The sequence below is a fragment of the Copadichromis virginalis genome, linkage group LG7 (genome assembly GCF_057382275.1).
Source record: "Copadichromis virginalis isolate Kocher_CV1m ecotype Utaka linkage group LG7, C_Virginalis_male_GT1.1, whole genome shotgun sequence".
Classification (NCBI taxonomy): domain Eukaryota; kingdom Metazoa; phylum Chordata; class Actinopteri; order Cichliformes; family Cichlidae; genus Copadichromis; species Copadichromis virginalis.
Window position 1 is genome coordinate 44610959 of NC_140624.1, and position 22366 is coordinate 44633324.

General features: G+C 41.3%; 2 protein-coding genes across 4 annotated transcripts; both read right to left on the reverse strand.

Annotated features, from left to right (window-relative positions):
* Positions 1-558: 558 nt before the first annotated feature.
* Positions 559-13574, reverse strand: inpp5ja (inositol polyphosphate-5-phosphatase Ja). Of its 3 annotated transcripts, none has more exons than XM_085463593.1 (13): positions 13304-13574; positions 13027-13204; positions 10478-11152; positions 6971-7078; positions 6693-6801; positions 6470-6586; positions 5871-6046; positions 5421-5532; positions 5120-5229; positions 3928-4138; positions 3679-3816; positions 3362-3607; positions 559-1780 (listed from the first exon to the last, which is right to left on the reverse strand). In XM_085463593.1, the coding sequence occupies exons 2-13, from the start codon at positions 13032-13034 to the stop codon at positions 1295-1297; spliced, it is 2496 nt and encodes an 831-aa protein (XP_085319719.1). In that variant the 5' UTR covers positions 13035-13204; positions 13304-13574; the 3' UTR covers positions 559-1294. The 3 variants fall into 3 exon arrangements, with proteins under 3 accessions (XP_085319719.1, XP_085319720.1, XP_085319721.1); XM_085463594.1 differs by having other exon boundaries at positions 3362-3466; positions 3542-3607; positions 13027-13573; XM_085463595.1 differs by having other exon boundaries at positions 3362-3466; positions 3542-3607; positions 12979-13573.
* Positions 13575-13870: 296 nt separating this feature from the next.
* Positions 13871-19763, reverse strand: smtna (smoothelin a). The gene is made up of 8 exons (XM_085463596.1): positions 19565-19763; positions 18938-19040; positions 17400-17475; positions 17156-17284; positions 17008-17065; positions 16720-16825; positions 16442-16593; positions 13871-16314 (listed from the first exon to the last, which is right to left on the reverse strand). The coding sequence occupies exons 2-8, from the start codon at positions 19019-19021 to the stop codon at positions 16167-16169; spliced, it is 753 nt and encodes a 250-aa protein (XP_085319722.1). The 5' UTR covers positions 19022-19040; positions 19565-19763; the 3' UTR covers positions 13871-16166.
* Between the last annotated feature and the right edge of the window lie 2603 nt (positions 19764-22366).

The window sequence follows — 22366 nt, forward strand, 5'->3', positions numbered from 1 at the left end:
CATAGAGACTACACCCGAAAGTCTCTACATGCGTTCTTCTTCCCCACTCTCGCCAAGTGCGAGATAGGTGATTATTGGATCATTGGGCTTCTCCATCTGTATTGTAAGATCTTTACCTTACAATATAAAGCATCTGGAAATGACTTCTTGTGAAGTGGTGTTTTATATATAGAACTGAACTGAATCCAATTAATCGCCAAATTTAAACCCCCAAGTTAAGTGGCAACTTGTATTGCATCTCCCTTTCCTGTGATCCATAATAGTTTGTAAATGACGTATCAAACACACCTTTCCTGTGACCCCCGTGACTTTAGTAACATGTTTGGCTGTTAACATTTGCCAGGGGATTGAAGACGAATGCTAATTTTGACCTTTGGTCTTTCAAAGTCTCTCTGAATCAAAATATTGAAGTCCAAGTGGAGTCATGAGTTGTTGTTCACTTAAAGCAGGAATGCAATTAAGATATATCTGAACTGAGGGTTAAGTGAGTTCACACGAATGTACAAACGTATGCTTTTTCTTGACAGCATAATGTCATCCAATAATCTGCATTTGTTAGTTTGCATTTGCTCTTTTATTTGCACAATCGCATAGATGACACAACACAGTTTCCTGGGAGCCAAAGAAACACATTATTAGCCTAAACAGTCACTCAAGGTGCCCTATAGAACAGGGGCTGTATCCACAAAAAGCGATGTTCAAGTTTTCACAGTCACATGTAGATTTCAGATTTGGAATGATTTGGATGCATTGGATTTGTTTTATGAATACAGACCAAGACCTATAGAGTTAAACATTTAAACCATCATGTGTTCCAAAATGAAAGTTTGACATATTTATGGTTTAGCACAAAGGTCTACACAAAACCACACACACACACACACACACACACACACACACACACACACACACACACACACACACACACACACACACTCTGCTGTTAACTGTGATACCATCAATACTTGTGATCCAAGGTCCTTACTCTGATGCAGAACTGACATATTGACAGCAATATGGATCCATGTAAACATGGATCCATATTGCTGTCAATAACATCTGTTCATATCGGTCACAGGTTTGCTCCAACTTTAGCCTCATATTCTGTATGCTTGTTTACATAATGATATAGCTTATGAGTCTATAAAAGCACTGGGAAAGCAAAGGAATGTTTGCAAACTACATTAGGAGTCAATAAATGCCCTGTGACACTATGAGCACAGTGACACGGGGGTCAGATCAGACTCTGATTTGATGGATATTGCTTTTTTTCCCGCTCATACACAGTCTCATTTTAACTCTTGATCTTCATTTTCTTTGCAGTGTCTGTTTCCCCTGTCTTTCCTATCCGTTTCACCCCTGTGGGGCTAACCTGAGCTGGTCTGGGTTCACCTAGGATAGCAGCAACCAGGGCCTCTGGTGCAGTCACCACACTACCTGGAGACACAGGGCTGCGAGGACTGAGCGGGCTGATGGTGGGAGATGGCACGGCGTCGGGGGACATCAGCCGCTCCTTTTTAGAGCAGGGAGAGCGGCTTCGTGTCTGGCTCTCTTTGGAGCGAGGCCCGAGGCTGAGGCTCTGCAGAGAAGGGAGGGGATTAGATGAAAGAGCAGGAAGTGCAGGGCTGCGACTGCGCCGGTGACGGTGGTGGTGTTTGCCCGCTTTAGGGCTCGGGCTGCGGGAGTTTGGAGCCAGCAGAACAAGAGTGCTGTCATCTTCAGAGCTGACATCGGAGCTCTCGGAGCGACACACGGTGGGACTGTGAACTGGCATGTTGATCTGTTGAGGACAAGACGTATGTCGGCACAACGGTCAATATGCTTTACAAGTAAGTACAATAAGTGCAAGTGAATTAAAAATAATAATTAACTTAAAGATATCAGGCACTTCGTGTCTTTTGACAATCTGCATTTTCGAGCAGATTTTTAATGTTGTGGCCAGGTAAAGTGGGGGTAATTTCACTGCTTGCACAGTGGTAGCAGTTTAATCTCCATATTTTGACTCAGATAAATGAAAAGTAGCGGACATATTAAGAAGTTTTATGATAAAATATTCATGTTTTTCTCTTTGATAAGCCCAGCTGCCTTATTCATGCGTCCTGTTTTGTCAGTCAAACAGTTGGAAATTTGTCAGATATTACTTCACTCTCACAGAGGACAAACAGATCCTGGAAATATTCACATTTAGTGGATAGAATCGGATTTTTTTGTTATTATATTTGCATTTAAATGGCAAATATAATATACAGTTTACTTATATATACAGTATACACTAGCCATGCCATTTATACCTGTTCAACTGCTTATTGATGCAAATATCCAACTAGTCAATCATATGGTAGCAGCTCAGTGCATATAGACGTATAGATATGGTCAAGATGACCTGCTGAAGTTCAAACTGAACATCTGAACTAGGAGGAAAGGTGATTAAAGTTGGTTTGAACATGCTCGTTTCAGTATTTCTGAAACTGCTGATCTATTGGGATTATCCCACACAGCCAGTATGGACTGAAAAAGAGAAAATATCCATAGGAGAGCAACAATAATCCAAATATCCTCTGGTTATGACCAATGCATGTAAAAGATGATCACATATCAATAATGTGAGTGAAGTTGCCCCCCCCCCTTCTTCAAATCCAACAAAAGTGGTATCAAACGTTCGTGCTGGTTCGTGCTGCTATCATTTTAAAGATATTAATAAAAATTTCTAGAGGTCGTCAGAGGTCAACCAGCCCCCCCACATTAATGGAATCAAACAAAACTGGTATCATTCAACTGTGCTATGTTTGTGCTGGTTTGTGCTGCTGAAATTGTCGTTTGTGCTGCTTCCGTTTTAAAGATATTAACGAAAATGTAAAGGTCAAAAGGTCAACACAGAAAATTTCTTGAATATCTTTAAAATGATAGCAGCACAAACGAAAATCTTTGCAGCAGAAACCAAATTTTTGCAGCACAAACCAGCACAAATGTAGCACAAACGTTTGATACCACTTTTGTTGGATTTTTAGAAGGTGGGGGGGGGGGGGGGGGGCAACTTCACTCACATGTGCACAATATGTCAAACCTTGAAGCAGATGGGCTATGGCAGCAGAACACCACCCTGGGTGCCACTCCTGTCAGCTAAGAACAGGAAACTACGGCTATGTTTCATCAATCTTCAGCAACTGTGTGATTAACTGTGTGATCCTATAATGTCAATATGTACCCAGATTTCAGAGGAATGTTTTGCAGCACCTTGCCCTAACCCTGGTGCTAGGAAGACATACCTAATGAAGTGGCTGATGATTGTACCTGTGTACCTGGATCTGTTCTTGACTAACAGGAATGCATTTGCTTCACGTTGTTCTATAATTCGTGTTACCTGAATTGGTGATGACAATCCAACAATGCTGTTCATGTTATGACTGTAGTAACCCAGGATATATTCACAGTCATCTCTCGGCAAATCCTCCTCTGAGAATGTCACCTGTGGAGAGAAAACCAGACAGAGTATCTCTGAGTTCAGCTCAAAACATATTTGTGAATTTGGGCTAAGGCTCACCTGCGTTGCATGCTCCGCTTTGGCCCACACATACGCCTGATAATCTTTGTGATGTCTGAATCCAACCTGCAGGAAGATAATTGCAGGTGCTGACACTGTGGGAAATATGTGTAATAATTTATAAACTTAAGACTTACCTTGTATATTGCCACCCAGTCCCATGAGCTGCGCTGATAAGTTGATGCAACAGTGAATCTGACTGTAGCATCTGAGGCTTTGCACCATTCCTTGTTTACCTGCAGTTCCACCAGAGGCATATCCACCCTGAATGGGAACTAGGAGATAAGTTATAGATAGTTAGATAAAGCACAACCTAGCAATGTAACAACACAGAGATGTAATTATGGCATGCTTCATCTGAGGTCATATGATAATCATTGTCTCACATGTAGTGAAAACAGGGCAGAAACAGGTTTGTGGTCACTGATGGTGAAACTCATGTGACTGCGATACGCATGCTGTGTCACTTTAGTTGCCCCCCCCAACCACGAGGTCAGGCCACGCTGCAGTGCTGCATTGTGGGTAGGAACTGGTGAACCAGTGCGGCGAAGACGCCATAGGATGCGATCTGTCCAGGCAGGTTTCCTCTTTTTAGCACTGACAGAGAAACAGACACACGGTTATAAGCGGTGGAAACTTTGCTTTTAGACAATAAAATCAACAACCCTGTTTACACTTGGTTTTAAAATGCATTTCAGACATCTGAACACCAACTGGAGAGCTGATAATTCATCATCATTTATACTTGCTACTCCAACCCTAATGCTCACTTCTGTTTACGGCCAAGGTTGATAAGCTGAAGTTGAAAGAGCCCCTCAGTTATCACACACAATAGTTACAAAAATGTTCAGATCTGTTTCAAGAATAAAGGCTGTTGTTCCCATTTGAAAAAGAAATTCCATAAATAGTTACATAGTTTCTGCAGGACAGCAACTTTACTGCAAAATGATACATACGCTCAGCTACCTTACTGTTATATAGAAGTCTAACCAGAATACAACCAGTTGAGTCCAGTCCCCCATTGCAAAGAGATCAGACTGATTCAGTTTGATTCTGTTGTGTTGTCAATCTGGTGACAAGTATTTGAAACCCTCCATCAATCTGTATGAGCCGGTCTGACTGGTTGACCGTGACAGTTTGGAGGCAGGTTGCCTCTGATCAGCTGATTTGTGTTATCACCTTGCAATTGAAACTGTTGTCCAGAGGTTAAAAGTGTTGCGTATTCAATCTTTGGACAATCAAATGGCAATCATTTACCAGATGGAACAATAATAATGCAATTACCAGGCAACCACCAATTTTTCCTATAGTCACAAGAAGGTTACAATCCTATTTCTATTCTGGTGTGACTGATTCATAATATGTGTCCGTGCTATTCCACCTGATGAGACTGAGTGGATGTCCTTCAAAGTCAAAGACGACTACACTGATGACACTTTGTGTTATGTCCTTATCAGAGAAACATCCTGACATATTAAAATTTAGGATCATAGTGTGTCTCCACTTGGGATCTGATTGCCCAAGATGCATTTTAAAACCAAGTGTAAACAGGGTCTAGATAGAGATGACTGAACCAACCTGGTATCGTAGGTATGAGTGCCTACATCAAACTTATAAGTAGGTGGGAATTTAAGTTGTCCCTCCATGAAGCCTTCCAGGATGAGCTCTGTGTTTTTAGCCATGTTGAGCTACAGAGTAGGGCAAACATTCCAGAATTATAATATTAGAAATTATTATTATTTAAACACAGGTTTTTGTGCTACAGCTCCCTCTGTTGGTTGTAGTGTCTGATTAAACAGGTGGCATGAAGCCTTCCAGAAAAATCCATCTGTCTCTGTGAATGTGTGAATGCTTTATTAAAATGCTGAAGGTGCCTCACCTGATCCCGCTCCCACAGAAGAGGCAGCTTATTGCTGTCAATGGCACATTTCACCACATGGATATCATAGTCTTCAATACGGAAATTTAAATCCCCAAACCAAAACACGACACTGGGAACAGAATAAAGAGGCCTTTACTTCAGGAAGAGAGCACAGATACAAAGAATAAAACAGTCAATTTACCACTGTAGTGCACTGTGCCTATGTAGATTCAATTAAAAAAAAATTAACATAAATACATATCATTATTAGCTAAATTAAGCGTGCATGCTAAGGGTTCAAGAGGTTCGATCAAAGCAGGAAACATTTTTTAACAAATATATGTGTGGGATTTGTTCATTGTTATAACTTAATAATAACATCACTTTGTATGGGTGTGCAAAGCTTTTTTCAGTTAATTAGACCTTTTATTAAAAAAAAGAAAAAGAAAAAAAAGAAAAGTCACCCACTCATGGTCTAGTACACCAGTAGCAGCCCCTCCTTCAAACTGCTGCTGCTGCAGGATGCTTTCAAAGTCTTCCATCCTCTGTTCCAGGTTCCTCATGTGAGCTGGCAGGTGACAGTTGAGGAAGCACACGGGGTGGCCGAACATGGTCATCCTTGCACTGACGCCGCCTTTATTCCCCTTAAAATGACAGGAAAGGGCGAAGCATGCAGCGTCAAAAGGACCTCTTATGCAGACAAGATTTAAAATTAAACAAACATCAGCGTATATCAACCAGATCTGTGCTCGGGAACAAGGTCGTGTTGTTTTTTTTCCCCAACACTCACAACACCAGAAAGCCAGACAGTCTGCTGCTGCTGCACTGACCTCAAAGAGAAGGAGACTGCACCAGCAGCAGCCAGGGGTGATGCTGACATCAACATGCACAGGAAGGTCACACACTGACATATGCACCCAGGCATGCATGCACCTGCTGGCAGGAGGGAGCACACACACACTATATCTTCCCTTGCTACCCCCAGTGACATGAGCCCACTTCAACTTTTGCAACATCATGAATCTCAGCTGGTTTCAAAGCAGCACTCTGTAATGTGTAGCACGTACCCAGTATCCCCCAAGTCCTGTGCGTGTACTCTGTGTCTGCACACCTCTGAGAAATGGAAGGTGGCAGAATTTAGAGAAAACCAGCAGCAGCACTCCCTGCATTCGCTGGGACGCCACCTGAACACATGAGATGGATGAAAAATAATATATCCATAGCAAAAGAAACTACAATTCTAATGGCACTAAAGGTTATGAAGGACAACAGATTTCACTCCTTACTGACCAAAACATATCCAAAAGGGCTGAGTGTGTCCATGCAAAGCTCACTCCACTGGTCTGAGAAAAGAACATCCTTCAGTCTTTTGTTTATCATGGAGTTGACTTCTTGGAGTCTGGATGGTGCCAGAAAGTAGAGAAATGTCAAAATGAAAATAATAATACTAAAAAAAAGGACAGTGATGGGTAACAGGAGGGGAAGAATCAAAATGAACACAGATGACTGAGTGGGCATTCACGGCTGTCTCTTTGGCACCGCTGAGCCGTGCAGAATTACTTGCTTACCCGATGATAAACATGTCAATGTTCCCATCGGAGACATTTGGTCCAAAGAGAGAAGTGATGTCATCTGGCGGCACAGCTGATCCCACGTTCCATGTGATGATGTACACCCTTTGAAAGGACAGAAACAGTGGAAAAATTGCATGAGTTCTATAGTTTAAGGTAAACAAGGACGTAATCCATGCTGTAATCCTCAGAGAAAGAGCTTTCATCAGGGTTTCTGTGTACAGAAAAAAAGATAAGCACAATTAAGCACCTCTGCATCCCTTGATGATGACTAAGTATTCTGCCTGCCTGTGTGTGTGTGTGTGTGTGTGTGTGTGTGTGTGTGTGTGTGCATGTGTGATTGTGGATGAGTTATGGCAAAGATAAAAAGAAAGTATGGAGCTAATCATCCTTTGAATTACCAGTTTGATTATTTTGTGCTGAAATATCCAAAATAATTAATTAAGACTCCATCTAACCATCAGTTTCTTTGGTTTGTGATTTTCCTCGGTTAACAGAAACAGTGAGAACCACTGATTCACTTTGCTTTAACGTGAGATCAAGAAAAAGAAACACATCCTGTTTTTCGAACCGCTGGAACCAGCAAGTATTTGGCATTTTTTCCCCAGAAAAAAAAATATTTGAGGTTAAATGGACTCAGTGAATCAGCTTTACACCTCTGCACATTTTGCTTGTCATTATTTGGATATGCAATTTCTGCACTGACAAAATGGTTTTATTAGCACAGACACACGTTCGGGGTCAAATAATTTATGTAAATAGACATCCTGTTGTTAGTTACAGTGCTTATTTACAGAAATAAAAGCACATCATTAGAGTTAATATTCTGCTCTGCCGATAGCCATTTATTCATAATTTAAAGTGTGCAGATATGATTTGTTGTGAGCTACATTACACCAAAAAAAAAAAAAAAAAAAAAAAACCAGGGAAAAAAAGTGCCTTTGGATGAATTTGAGAGCTGTTAAACTTGGTGTCATCTAAACAGCCTTTGACATCATTTTTTCATTCAGTCCAAAAGATCCAAATATCTCAACATTATTAGACCTTTTTCTTACAAATGTGCCCAACAAATATTAACAAATATTCATCTGTTGCAGAATTTTGTAATTATAACGTGCCATTACTTGTTTAAGAAACTTAAAATCACCCAAGCTCAAACTGCATTATGTTTTTAAAAGGCGTTTTAAGACATCTGAAGCACAACCTTTAGTTTTACATGTACAATAGTGCTGTGCGATAATGCAAATTTTGACATCGATCTGATTCCAGAAAAATACAGGTGCAGTTTTGCAGATACCAGTCCTGATACTTTTGACTTGTAAGGGTAGCTTAAGTAGGGAGATCAGTGTGTCCTAATTTATAATATAAATTATCATCAACCCATAAATTCTAAACACATTTTAATGAAAACTAAATCATTGTGATTTTTTTTTCACAATAATGAGTTAACACATCAAAACAGTGTTTTCAGCATTTCATGTATTTTGAAACTGTTTGGATTTTTTTGACCTGGAATGTAATTGTGGCTTTCTCTAAAGCACTCTAGGCCACCTTCTGTCCATTATTATTATTATTATTATTATTATTATTATTATTATTATTATTATCAATGGATCCATTTGTTTATAGAACCAATTCTGCTGCTGTAATCTGTAAAGCTTTGAAATCCATTCACCCCCCCAAAAGTGTCAACCACACCTGACGGTATGGATGCTTATCTTGTAAAGCTTGCAGCTGATTTTAATCCTGAGCTTATTAATTACATTTTTCCCATCTGAGTCTGTAGACTAATGTTGTTACTAAAATATGGAAAGCAGCCTGTGTTCTCCTCTTATATAAGACTGGGCACCAATTATTGCCAGTGATATATAAACTTTATACCCTGCCAAATTTCAAGAGTCTGAAATAAACACTCACCTGAAACAATATTTGTCTGACTTAAGTCCTAAGTCAAACTAGGTCTGTTCTCAAATTGGGTTTTAGTACCATAATAGCCAGTGTTTTGGTAACAAATGATATTATTAATTCCCTAAGTAGGACAGAGCATTGTGCTGCTATGTTTTTTTCTGATCTTTCAAATGCATTAGGTTCTGCTTACAATGAGTTGCTGTTAGGCAGATTCAGTGATACTGGTTTGAGTTACAGGGCTTCACTTTATATAGAACACAGTGCCAAACCAAGTTTCCTAAAGAACAGAATACCCCAAGGTTTAGTTTTGGGTCCTGTTTTATTTTCTATTTTTAATTGAGAACATTGGGAAGAATATGCCTCAAGCTAAAGAGCTAACGTGAACCTTTATGCAGATGACACCATCATTTCCTCTTTAGTCATTACGGTGATTTAGGCTGTTTGTGAGTTTCAAACAAGTGATGACTTTTAGGAATTGCGGGCATCACTGAAAGGTTATAATTCATTCACATGCCTAAAAAAACTGAGCTCATGTTGGTTTCTAGAAATCGCTTTCAAATCTTAGTCAATGTCGGTCTTTGAACCGTAGGAGAGAAGTATTTGGTTGGATGCCAACTTTCCTTTAGTGCTGAATATTAAGCACTTGGCGAAAAAGCTGAAAGTCAGGCTTGGTTTTTATTATTGAAATAGGGCCTGTATTAATTGATCAATTAAGAAAACATTTGCATAGGCTACACTCTTAAATGTACTTGGTTATGGTGACATTATTTACATGCATGCTGCCACCTCTGCACTTCATTTTTTACATGATGTGTAGTATTTACACTTTATTGTCTGGTACACATCACTGTGTACTTTATAATCTGCTTCCCTGGCCTTCGTTAACCCAAAGGAGACAACCATAATTTATGTACAAAGCCATACTGGGTAAATTCCCTTCTTATCTGTGTAAACTCCTAACCCCTTTAAACAGCTGCTATGATTTGCGTTTCTCTTAGTGGCTCCTTTTTAGGGTACTCAGGATTTTTCTGAACTTGGTAGAACAGTATAGGATACAACAGTATCCCGTTTTGCACCTTGGTCTTGGAATAACCTTCAGAGGACAATTAAGCTGAAAGCTTTTATCTCCCTGGGAGACTTCAGAGCACTCATATATGTTCTTCTGTAACCAAAGACTGCAACTGCTATTCATAAACTGAACTTGATATTTTGTATTGCGTTACTTATTGACTTTGACTTGCTTTACTTTGTATAACATGTAAGCACTGATTTTATAATTTCTAATTTTATAATGGTGTGCCTCCTCAGCCAGGTCTCCTTGTTGAAAAAGATGTATTAATCTCAAGGGACCTTCTAATTAAATAAAGGTTAAATAAATAAATAAACACAACGGAAGTGCCTCTGGGAAATCTACCAACACAATGTGGCCGTGTCACTCTGTCAGTTCAAAAAGCTTTTAGTGAAATTTGCTGCTGTGATTTATGTGATGTGGTCTGGCACACATCAGCTCTCTTATCAGCCCTGACTGAAGGACAGCATCTGTAGCTGTGCTTCAACACAAAATGGGCAAACAGCCACACACATTGTTTCTCTCACCTGAAGTCATTGTTCTCTCCTCCTGGCTTCTCAGACTGAAGCTGGCTCTGTGCTGAGCTTCCAGGTGAGGGGGTCTTCTGGGGCTGAGGGCTGAGGCTGGGCTTGAAGCTTAGGCTGGAGGGCAGGTGAGGTGATGGCTGGCGAGGAGGGGGGGGAGGGGGAGGAGGGGATGGTGGTGGTGGTGGTGGAGGAAGGCAGGGGGTGGGGTTCAGGTAAGGCTGGGGGCAATGGGGAGAATGAGGACTGTGAGGAGGCAATGAAGAATCTGTTGGGGAGTGTAGGAGTATGTTTGTACTCTGAGGTCCTGGGATGCAAATAGGGATCAAATCTATCTCGTTGGATGGCTCCACTGAAATTCTGGTTTGCCTTGGTTTATTTCCAAGAGCAGTTGGCCTTGGTCGGCTTATGCATGCCAGTGTTACTGGAGTGGACGCAGGCTTCGTCTGCCCTGACTGCATCTGCTCAGTCCCCCTTTTTGGCATAACGACCACCTGCATGGGATTCAATCCAGACGTTTTCTTGAGCTTTTCTGACTGGCTGCTTAGAGGTGCTTCCTGTGTTTGGAGTTGTGGAGGTAAATCCAGACCAGCTCCAATTAATGAACAGTTTCCAGGCTGTACTTTATGGCCACAAGGGTCCGTGCCAACTTGTTTCTGCGGCAGGCGATCCATCAACCTGTAACATCGTGTTTATGACATTTTTCTTAATGGTGTTTAAAGGAAAAAGAAATCACAGTGATTCTGCTTGCAGAATGTAAAAAAGGCACAAAATTGCAACATTGCTTGTCAGCACACAATTGGAAGAGCAAAAGAAGTGCCTGCAGTGAGTGGAAAATGAGAAAGAGTATTACATTATTTTGAGTACCTGTCCACATCATCCTCCCTTGGCATCACTGATGATGTTATCATGACTAGGCAACTGGGCTAAGGAACTAACTTTAGGCCTGCTGCGTCCTGGATTACACCCTAGCTGCTAAGCACAGTTAATTAGCCCCTGACCCTCTTACAAAGCAAAAGAAAAGATTGTTAGTAGTTATTTAGATAAGGAATAGGGCTGTAATGTGCTTTTAGAGCACACTGCTTTTTGTAATCTCTCACTTTAACATTTGAGTTCAGTCAGAAGGGAAGCAAAGGGGATCGGACACAGCTGCAGATAATGAAGCACATCAGGCAATGTCAACAGATGCTGTGGGTCACAAGCGTAGGTGTCAGTTCCGCTTGAATATTCAGGAGGAGACACATTAACCTGGGGTACGTGTTAGTCCCCTAGGAAATTTGAAGCATTGTACACTTCATTTCCTGCATTCTGGTAATTTTAATGCTCCAATTTGTTTCTTTCTGTTTAGAAATGTCAAAACTAACCCCACAAATAACAATTTACAACAGCCTCCTGGAATATAATGCAGTGAGTCTTTCAGGCTTTTTGTCTCAATTTTGTATATATATATATATATATATATATATACATGCATAGATAGATATGAGCTCATCTCTGGTGAGTGGACACATATAGGCTGATTTACTCTCCTGCACTCCACTCCTTTGTTTCTGCCTGGATGTTGATGCTTAACAAGTTGACAGTTTGTGCCTTTTCTTTGGAGTAAAGTAAATGCACACCTCTTATTTTTTCACAGATTCACTAATAAATCCACATTCAAAACTTCCTGCACATTTTATACAATCGTTTTTTTCTTGGCTATGTTATTGAGACTTACCGAAAATAACAAATGACACAAACTTAAGGTTATTTAATAAACTAACAACATTTTTAATGTCCTAACATTAAACCTCATCCTCATCATTTCTTTCTGTGCTCCGGCAAATTATCAGAAGTCAAGCTTTGCAGCTTCTGACTGACATCAAAACAGGGTGTGTGTTCGTGGGCTTAGTGGGATTAATTACATTTAGGAGAAAAGATCCAGTGTTGTGAGCTTTGGATATTGCAGGGATAAATAATATTTCCAGAGTAAAAGAATGAAGCATTGCTGAAAAAAAAAAAGATTTTAGAAGCATTTTCTCTGATTTTATTTATGGAGTCAAATGTGTTCAACCCTAAAATCTACACCTGTGGTTACATGAAAGAGGATGCCTGACATAAGAAGGACAGGTGCCTCCCTCCATTTTGTTTAAAGTCCTTCCACTCATAAATTATACACCTCTGTTAATAATGAATGACGTTCAAATGAGGACATCTTTGTAACTGAGAAATTCACGTGATCACAGCAATAACCCGTGAAACAGAGCTGTGAGTAATAGCGATCACACAGGTTTGAAGTCAAGAGGAAACTTTTGGAGCTTAAAACCCGGTGCCGGTGGGCCTTTCACATATGCACCCCCCCATGAGGCTGCAAGTCTGAATGACAGCTCCGTTTTAAACAAAGGTAAGAGACTTATAGAAAACAACAACAACAAAAAACGCAGTTTTACAGGTGCAACCAAGACAAACACAAAGACAGCGGCTGTTTCTCCCCTCACACTGACGCTGTGAGGGGAGAAAATTACCTTTCATGCGTTGTTATATTTCCAAGGTGAACGAAAAGGTGAGCTCACACATTCATCAGTCCTCTTCTTCTTCTTTTCTTTTTCTCGCACACTTATGAACGTGAGCTGGCTGTCACAGAGTAAAATCGATGATGTCCGGAGAAAGTCTCGTCCGGTCTGCAGGGCTGATGCGACCCGTCGGTACTGTGGATCGTCTTGTCACGGTGCAGCCTGCGCCGCCGCCGGGCTGTCAGGACAGAAAACGGTCACGGTTGATGCGCCCGGACTCTTGCATGTTGATGCCTGTGCCGTTATACAGCAGTTGATTATACCTCATCCTACTTACTATCGCTGCCTCTGGCTACCTCGCGCAGTTCGCCGGTGCAGCTGTGCACTTTGTAGTCAGCATCCCGCCTGCACCTCCTGCACAGCAGTCTTACACCGACCCAGCGCCTCTCTTTCCCTCTCTGTCTTCCCAGCACACAACCTCTCCTTCTCTCTCTCCATCACACATACACCCTAGATAAAAGCATGAACACCAGGGGGTGGGCAGAGCAGGACAGGCAAAACAAAATTCAGCTGCCAAAGTGCAGCCGGCCAGAAATAACTGAGCATCTGTCCTATCACTGACGCATTAATCTGACATTAGTGCGTCACTGATAGCACGAATTGATCCATATGTCAATATTTAAATTTCACTTTGGGCACTGGCAGCTGGTAATATTATGTACATCACAACAATCCATTAAACGAACAAAATAATAAGCGTTAATAGCAACTGATGGTGTTTATGCCGAGCTTTTTTGTCGAGCCTATCAAGAAACAGAATTTTGATGTATAATGTTTGTGACTTTGCATTTTTTTTAACGTTTGTATTATATTCCTTAATACACACAAGCTTGCGCAGTAAACAACTGCAAAAAGCAACCGTGTCTCAACAGAAAACATATTACCTCAAAAGTACTGTTATTACTGTTTGGGCCAGTAGTAGGGCCAGTCTATACAGTGACAATGCATTCAAACCAAACTGACTACATACAACATTTTCTCTAAAAGAGCATTTAATAAAGCCTTTAATTTTGATTCTTTGCAAGGTATGAAAATTACTCTACAGATTTTGCTGGACTGCATTTAAATGCACATCAGAAAAACTCTTGTGAACATACAAGAGATTCCAGAAAATAAAGTGTGAGGCATCATAAGAAACATAACAGCAAGAAAAAGGGAACATTTGTGATCAGGAGTTTACATCCACGCAGCATGAGCATGAATGTCATGGTAATTTGGGGCTTTTAATGATTTCTTTGTACTGTTCTTTTTCCTGGATGGAAAAAGACTCTAAAAATCAAGAATTGGGTGCACAAGTTTGACTTAATTTTATATTTTTTCTGATCCACACAGATTTAAATATATACCCCACTAATATTTCGTACAGGGATTCTCAGCAAGCTGCTAAGCTTAAGCTTAACAAGCTTCTGCCACAGTTCTGGCTGGATATTTCATCACTCTTCTTGGCAGAACTGGTAGAGTTCATTTACATTAGTTGGTTTCCTTGACTGGACCCGGCTTTTAAGCATAGTCAACAAATTTTCAATAGGGTTGAGATCAGGGCTGTGGGAAAGCCGCTCCAGAAGCTTAGTATAAGCCTGCGTCATTCAAAAACCTGTTTTGATGTGTTTGGGATCACTGTGCTGTTGGAACCATCAACTGTTCAATGATCCACCTGCTGATTTGAGGTGAAGGTGAAAAATTTGGAGGTTGTTCTTCTCCTTCAATATTCCATCCACTTTGTGCAACGTACCAGTACGACTGGCAGCAGAACAGCCTCAGAGCATTATGCTAACACCACCATGCTTAAAAGCTGGTAAGTGTGGAAGCTTTACCTTTACTCCAAACACACCCGTTGTCACTGTAGTCAAATAGCTCTATCTCGGTCTTGTCTGATAATACATTTTCTTCTTCATAAGGCATTTGCCTTGTCCATGTGGGGATCTGCAGACTTCAGTCAAGCTTGAAGGTGTTGATTTTGGAGCAGGGGCTTCTGTCTTGGTCAGCATCCTCTATCTCCATGGCGATGTAAAACACCCTTCAGTGTGGATAGTGATGCTGGTTTTCTCAGCAGTTTCCAGTTTATGGCTTGGCAGGCAGGCTGAGCCTCAGAGGTTCCTGGATTGTTCCTGAAAATGCTGACCAACTTCCTCTCATCTTCTTCCAGATCTATGCAAAGTGGTGACATATCAGAATAACTCGTATTTGTATACAGTTGTTTGAACTGATGATCTTGGAACCTGCAGTTGCTTAGAAATGGCTCAGAAAAACCTTCCTAACTTGTGCAAATTGGCAATTCTCCATCTTTAGACTTTCTCAATATTCTGAGTATTGATCCTATCAAATAAATCCTTTATGCTGCCAGACAAACTACCAGTCGTAGTCAATCATGATCACTAATGAGAAATTAACAGGCCTTGGACTTGTCAAGTTTAAAGACATTGTTGATCATTTGTGGCTTAGGGACAATCCAGAATAAATTCAAACTTGTGTACCCAATTCTGTTTTTTGAAGTTTGTAAAGATGTAGGCTGTACAATCATTCCCTTTCATGGCCCTAAAGTATATATATTAAGTTCTGATCACAAATTTTAAAGGTGAGATAGTCAGAGTTGCAGACAGCCCACGTCTTTTAAACTCCACGCCCCATGTCAAGGCAAATTGTAAACTGTTCATTAAAGTATCCAGCACACCACCAGCTGCTGGAGAAAATGGCATCAGGGAAATGCTTTAGTACCATTTTTATCAATATAACAGTAGGGGGTACAACGCATATAATGGAACTAATATTTATTAAATGGATCTGTAGTGCTTACACTCTCTGGCCCTTAACAGCATCATCATAAAAGTTGTTCCCAGAATCTCCCTGTGACTGTGGGATTAATACACATGTGTAATCTCACTGGAATGTACTGATCCAAAGCGCCAGCTGTCCACTGAGAGCACAGACACCCACAAGCCCCTGCTAACACACACAAACCAATATGAATACTACACATTTGGCACATTCAAGTGATACATGAGCCAGATGTGATCGGAGGCGAGATGTAAATATTTAGTTGAAAAAAAGCACACAACATTGTCCCTTTTGACATCAGCTTTCTGTAATGTGTGTAATATTTGTAAAAACTGTAATCACAGCAACTCCCGAAGTTTCTGAGTCTATGGCCGCTTCTTGGTTTTAACCAGGCCTTTTTCCACCAGACAGCGGTAAAACTCCTGGATATATGTGTACACGCATTTCCAGTCGGGCTCGTTCATCCGGACTAAGTCATCGGCATCCAGCAGAGGGGGGCAGCCTGCCAACCTCCTGCAGAAAGTGCAAATGTCAGTGAAAAATGACTTGAGAGAAACAATGTAAGTGTAAAGTTACTTTGTTATTTATAATTCAAAGCTCGAGTTTTTGCAGATAGGACATATAAGGAAGGAGAGCTCACTCCGCAGTGTTGAAAGCCAGCTGGAAGTTTTCCTTGGGCTTGTTGGGGTTGAGGATGGAGTACTCGAAAGCGTCAGGGAAGAAGCGGTGCACCAGGGCGCAAAAGGCAATGCCGTCTTTCCAGCTGGAGGAGAAGTTCTGAATGTCCACCCCCTGTTTCATACCAGAGCGGGATAAGTTTAGAGGGAAAAGTGGCAGCAAGAGGGACATAAGAGTCAGGGCTATGTGTAGCTCCACGGGGCAATAATTCATAGACAGAGTGAGGTAGGGCATATTTACCTCATATGGCTCTGTTTTGGCCCTGCACCAGTCCAGAAGCATCTGTTTGACATTCTTAGCGTTGGGTGCCGCAGCAGGAGGAGCAGCAGCAGCAGAACTGGCCTTGCTGAGGAGAGGAAACAAAGACACAAAAGTATGGGTCACCTCATCTTTTCACATGGCAAATGCTTTGAGCATTTTCCCGCTCATTGAGCTGAAGCATAATGTCTATATCAAAGAAGCAGATGATTGTTCTTTAATCCCCTTTTTGCAAAAATGTTCATCTACACCGCCTCGCATGTGACTCACCTGCCTCCTGTCCTGTTAAAGGGAGTAGCTGCTGATGGAGATGGCTGGCTGCTTGGTTCTAAAATGATGAAGAGAATTAAAGTGTCAAAATTATTAAAACTGAAGTGCAGGATGATGCATTAACAGACATTAGGGGGTTCACAGTTACTGTTTATTGGCGGCTGCTGGTTCATGGATGCCCTTCCTATGCTAACGGTCCCGCCTGTCGTTCCCGCTTTGCTCAGACCTTGCTGTCTTAGGTTTTGCTGCCTTAACCCTCGCTCCTGCTCCCGTTTTTCTGATGATAGGCAATTTAAAGAAAGAAAAAGGAAAGCAAAGGACCAAATGAGTCATGATTATAGCACTTCCCCTCACTATTTGACAGAGCTGTCAAAGTTTTCCTGAGATTTCACCTCTTTTTTTCTTCAGGAGATCCCTTAATGCAGAACGGATCATCCGTCTCTCTTCAAAATCTGAGGTGTTGTCGAGCTAAAAAGATAATTACAGGTACAGAAACAATATAAAGAAAAAATATTATAAACCACCTTGTAATCCGGTCTTTCAGAATATTTTTATATGACTGCAGGCATGTCTTGTAAATCTAGGCAAAACTGAGGTTACTTGGTCCTAAGTAATGTCATTACTTTGGCTTCCAGTAACACTGTGAGGAATCTTGGAGTCGTTTTTCTGACCAGGATATGTATTCAGCGCGCACATTAAACAAATATGTAGGACTGCTTTTTGTCATCTGTGCAATAATCCAGAGCGATGCTGAAAAACTAGCCCACACATTTGTTACCTCTCAGCTGGACTACTGTGATTCATTATTATCAGACTGTTTTGAAAGCTCCTTAAAAAGCCTTCAATTAATCCAAAGTGTTGCAGTTATTCTCTCAGGAGAGAGAGGGAGATCATATTTAATATTTTGCCCATATTAGCTTCTCATCATTGGCCCAGATTTAAACTAGAAATAAAAGAACTACTAAAAGAATTATTGAACTGAATTTAAAACCATTCTCCGCACATATAAGTGTTTTTGTGGTTCCCAAAAAAGATCATTGTTATGTCAACTGGTAACATGTGATTTAATTAAATTAAGTTAACAACTCAGATCAACCCAACAGATTTAAGTTACAGTTTAAGTTTAAGTTATACAATAAGTGAAACTTAGCATTGTCACTTAACAAAAAAAAAAAAAAAAAAAAAAAAAAAAAAGAAATAAGTTAACGAAACAGGTTTTAATTTCAACTTGAATTGAAAGTTAATAGAAATCCCCCCAAAATTTACTAAACTAAAGCAGAAAACTGAGTGAGAATCATTTAAAACATTGCATTACATCAAATACAGTGTAGAGTTTCTAAAAGTAGAGTGGAAGGCAGAGACTTCAGCTATCAGGCCCCTCGCCTGTGGAACCAGCTCCCAGTTTGGATTCAGGAGACAGACACCTTTTCTAGTTTTAAGATGAGGATCACAACAAGCTTATAATGGCAAGCTGGATCAGGTGATCCTTAATTATGTCATAGTTATGCTGCTATAGCCTCAGGATGTTGACTTCCCATGATGAGCACTGAGCGTTTCTTTTCCGCTCACCCGTTTTCATTCTCCTTGTGTTTATTCGCCGCTGCTTTATGTCATTAAAATTGACCTTCTCGTTCCCATAGTTTGTGTTTTGTCCTGTCTCCCTTTCCTTTCCTTTCCTTTCAACACCCAGCTGGTCATGTCTCTTTGATACTGTAAGACATTTATCTTATAATATAAAGCATCTCGAGGTGACTGTTGTTGTGATTTGGTGCTGTATCAATAAAACTGAATTTAAATGTCAGAAATTACACAGTTTAGAACACACAGGATGGCAAAATGGAAACGAAACAACAATTATCTCACTGCTTTTTCTTTGCATAGATGTGATATGGATAATTTGATTGGCTGAAGCCACCTATAACTCACTCACCATCTTGTTGAGAACATCTTCATCCTCAATAGCAGCCAGTTCTTCGCTGGTTAGCGATGATTTGCCATCAGTTTTTGACTCCATGTCTGACAGGTGAACCTGGCTGTATGATAACAGAGCTGTCCTAACACATACTGACATAATTCTTGACTTTCTGGGTTTTTTAGTTGTTGTTTTTTTAGCAACAACTTCGCCTTAATAATCCAAAGTTAATCACTGACACAGGATTAAAAATACTTGAATTATTTCTGACCAACCAGGCCAGATAGTTCTCACTGTTTACAGTAAAATTAAAGCACAGGTTTTACAGATAGATCTGAAGAATTCGTCTGCATGCAGTCAGTAATTTTAATACAAACTACTCTGTGAGCCTTTGCCGACACAGAAGGACGTCTCAGTTTATCGCAGCAGATGCCTGACTACGGCACAGAGGTGGGAAAAACACGTACAAATATAGTAATGTAGCAAGCATTACTAAAAGAATCTGATAACAGCGTGCAACTATGTGCTGAGACACTGGAAAAATCTAGTACTCATTGACACAACATGGGAAGCACAAAGAAACAAGACTGTGAAAATTAGACTCAGATTAGGGGTTGGCAGCTGCTGAGGTTTGGTGTGACTCACCTGTTTCAGGGTGCGTTTTGTGGTGATCTTTAGGAGTCAGCACGCCTTGCTCCTCTCCCTGCTCCTCCTTTAAAGTTCTCTGGGGAGCTGTGGGAGCTCAGCCCTGCATCACACCTCACACTGCAGCGCTTCGTAAGGATGCATGTTTGGAGAGAGAGTGCAGATTGCTTACACGAACCACCCAAAAAGGGATGAAAGAGGAGGAGGAGAAGAAGAAAGAAACACATCAGGTCCTGGTTCATCCATCTCTGTCACCTTCAGAAGAGTCCCTCCTCCTCTTGTTAGTGGATTCTGGATGATGCCATGTGAAAATTTATGGCGCATAACCTCATATAAACTTTGACCGTGGCTCTACTGGAGTGCTCCAGACGAATCATCGGGGTGGAAAATAAGGAGTTAACAGTGGCAAAAAAAAAGTGAGGAGCATTGCCTTATTGAGGCAAAAGTATGACCACTGGACTTTGTTTACAGAAGTCAGAATGTCTTTAAAGGAGGACGGAGTGCAGACACACAGAGACGGATACAAACAAGCGTCTGGGAGAAAACAGCTTAAAAAAATATGCTCAACTTCAGCTGTGACTCTGTTAAGTGTTTGAAAAGTTTTAGAGCCTAAGATATGGTGCCATTAAATCACAAAGCACACAAAGTGCTCCATCCAGTGGTGAGCATGCATAACTGCTTCAAAATGTCCTCGAAGTGAGAAAGCACCAACATGAGGTGGCTCAGGCCTTATTTCCCCAGCAGAGATTTTTCAAGCTGCAGGAAAAGCTGGGAATTGCTAAAGTTATACAAACTGATTCAAAGTTTTCAAATCTTATAATCAGTGGATCTTGAATCAGAAATGAAAATTAGTTCCAACTCTATTCTATCTAAAGAGCTTGGAAAGAAAAGCGTCTGGACTTCTTTCAGTTGCTTGAAGACGTTTCACCTCTCATCCGAGAAGCTTCTTCAGTTCTAAGGGTCAAATGGTGGAGAGTCCCAGATATAAACCCAGTGGGAGTTTCCCCCCAAAGAGGGACAAAGGACCCCCTGATGATCCTCTACCTAATCACATGAGCCATGAGCCAAGGAGGTACTGGTCCGTGTGTGTGGTTGAAGGTTGAAGTTTACCGTTTACCATTTGTCTTCTCTTTCTCCAGCTCCTTGGAAGACAGGACCAACTTCACACCCGATCAGATTTGCACACTGTTAGACCTCTGCCTCACCACTACATATTTCAAATACAACGAGGGTTTCTACAGACAAAAACATGGCTGTCACCTATTGTAGCCAACCTTTACATGGAGGAAGTGGAAAGAAAGGCTCTTGGCTCTTTTAAAGGGAGAGTACCCAGCCACTGGTACAGATATGTGGACGACACCTGGGTCAAAATCAAGACACAAGAAGTGGAATCCTTCACTGCTCACATTAACGCTGTGGATAAAAACATCAAGTTCACCAGGGAAGACACAAAGGACAATTGTTTGCCTTTCCTGGACTGCGCTGTGCACATTGAAGAGAATGGCAACCTCAACATCGAAGTTTACCGGAAGCCCACACACACAAGGTCACTCTTTCGAGGATGCCAACGTTCACATTTTGGACAGAGAGGACAGATGGTTTGAAAGAGGAGTGAAAGAAGCCATTTACGTCCACTGTGAGCGACCATCTTTGAACAGAGGCGGTGGTTTACGACACCAACTGTCTGCCATCTATAACCCAGTTTTGCGATCCCTTCCCAGACGCCTTAACGCCCACTCACATCCTGGGCCATCTGACCTCAGGAAATCACATGATAGGGTGGGACCAGGTTTCACAATGAGCTCACCCGAAACCCTGGCTGACTGGGACCCACACCCGCTTACACACCTTGGCTCATGTGATTAGGTAGAGGATCATCAGGGGGTCCTTTGTCCCTCTTTGGGGGGTTACTCCCACTGGGCTTAAATCTGGGACTCTCCACCATTTGACCCTTAGAACTGAAGAAGCTTCTCGGATGAGAGGTGAAACGTCTTCAAGCAACTGAAAGAAGTCCAGACGCTTTTCTTTCCAAGCTCCTTAGACTACGATGACCTGGATGACTGAGAACCTTCACAGACTCTATTCTATGAACTGCACATATGTGAAAGTTTCTGAGGACCTTAATGATACTCACCCCCCACTTTGTTAGGTGCACCTCTTTAGCTGCTTATCAATGCAAATATCTAATCAGCCAATCACGTGATAGCAGTCCAGTGTCTTTAGACATGATGAAGACGACCTGCTGAAGTTCAAACCGAGCTTCAGAATCAGGAAGAAAGGCGATAAAAGTTGATATAAGAACATTGTTGGTGGCAGACAGACTAGTCTGAGTATTTCAGAAACTGCTGATCTGCTGGGATTTTCCCATAAATCCATCTCTAGGGTTTACAGAGAACAGTCCAAAAAAAGTAGAAAATATCCAGCGAGTGGCTGTTCTTGGGCAAAAATGCCTTGTGGGTGCCAGAGGAGGAGGGAGAATGGGCAGACTGTTTGAGCTGATAAGAAGGCAACTGTAACAAAAATAACCACTTGTTACAGCCAAGGTATGCAGCAAGGCACCTGTGACTACACATGACATATCAGATCTTTTATCAGATGGGCTACAACAGCAGAAGACCAAACAGGCTGCTACTACTGTGAGCTAAGAACAGGATACTGATGCCACGGCCTCGTCAAACATGGACAACAGCAAATATGGAAAGCGTTGCCTGGTCTGATGAGTCGTGGTTTTGTGTAAACAACATGAAAGCATAGATCTATCCTGACTTGTTTTAATGGTTCAGGCTGCTGCTGCTACCGGTA

Bases quoted from the DNA above. Each gene is read 5' to 3' on its own strand.
- inpp5ja (XM_085463593.1), bottom strand. The intron at 6,047-6,469 runs GTACGTGCTACA...TGTCATTTTAAG, and splicing joins CAGGACTTGGGGGATACTGG to GGGAATAAAGGCGGCGTCAG. The intron at 3,817-3,927 runs GTGAGACAATGA...CTTATCTCCTAG, and splicing joins CTGCCCTGTTTTCACTACAT to TTCCCATTCAGGGTGGATAT.
- smtna (XM_085463596.1), bottom strand. From the start codon at position 19,021: ATGGAGTCAAAAACTGATGGCAAATCATCGCTAACCAGCGAAGAACTG. The intron at 17,476-18,937 runs GTGAGTGAGTTA...TTATCTTTTTAG, and splicing joins AAGATGTTCTCAACAAGATG to CTCGACAACACCTCAGATTT. The intron at 17,066-17,155 runs GTAACTGTGAAC...TCATCATTTTAG, and splicing joins CCAGCAGCCGCCAATAAACA to AACCAAGCAGCCAGCCATCT.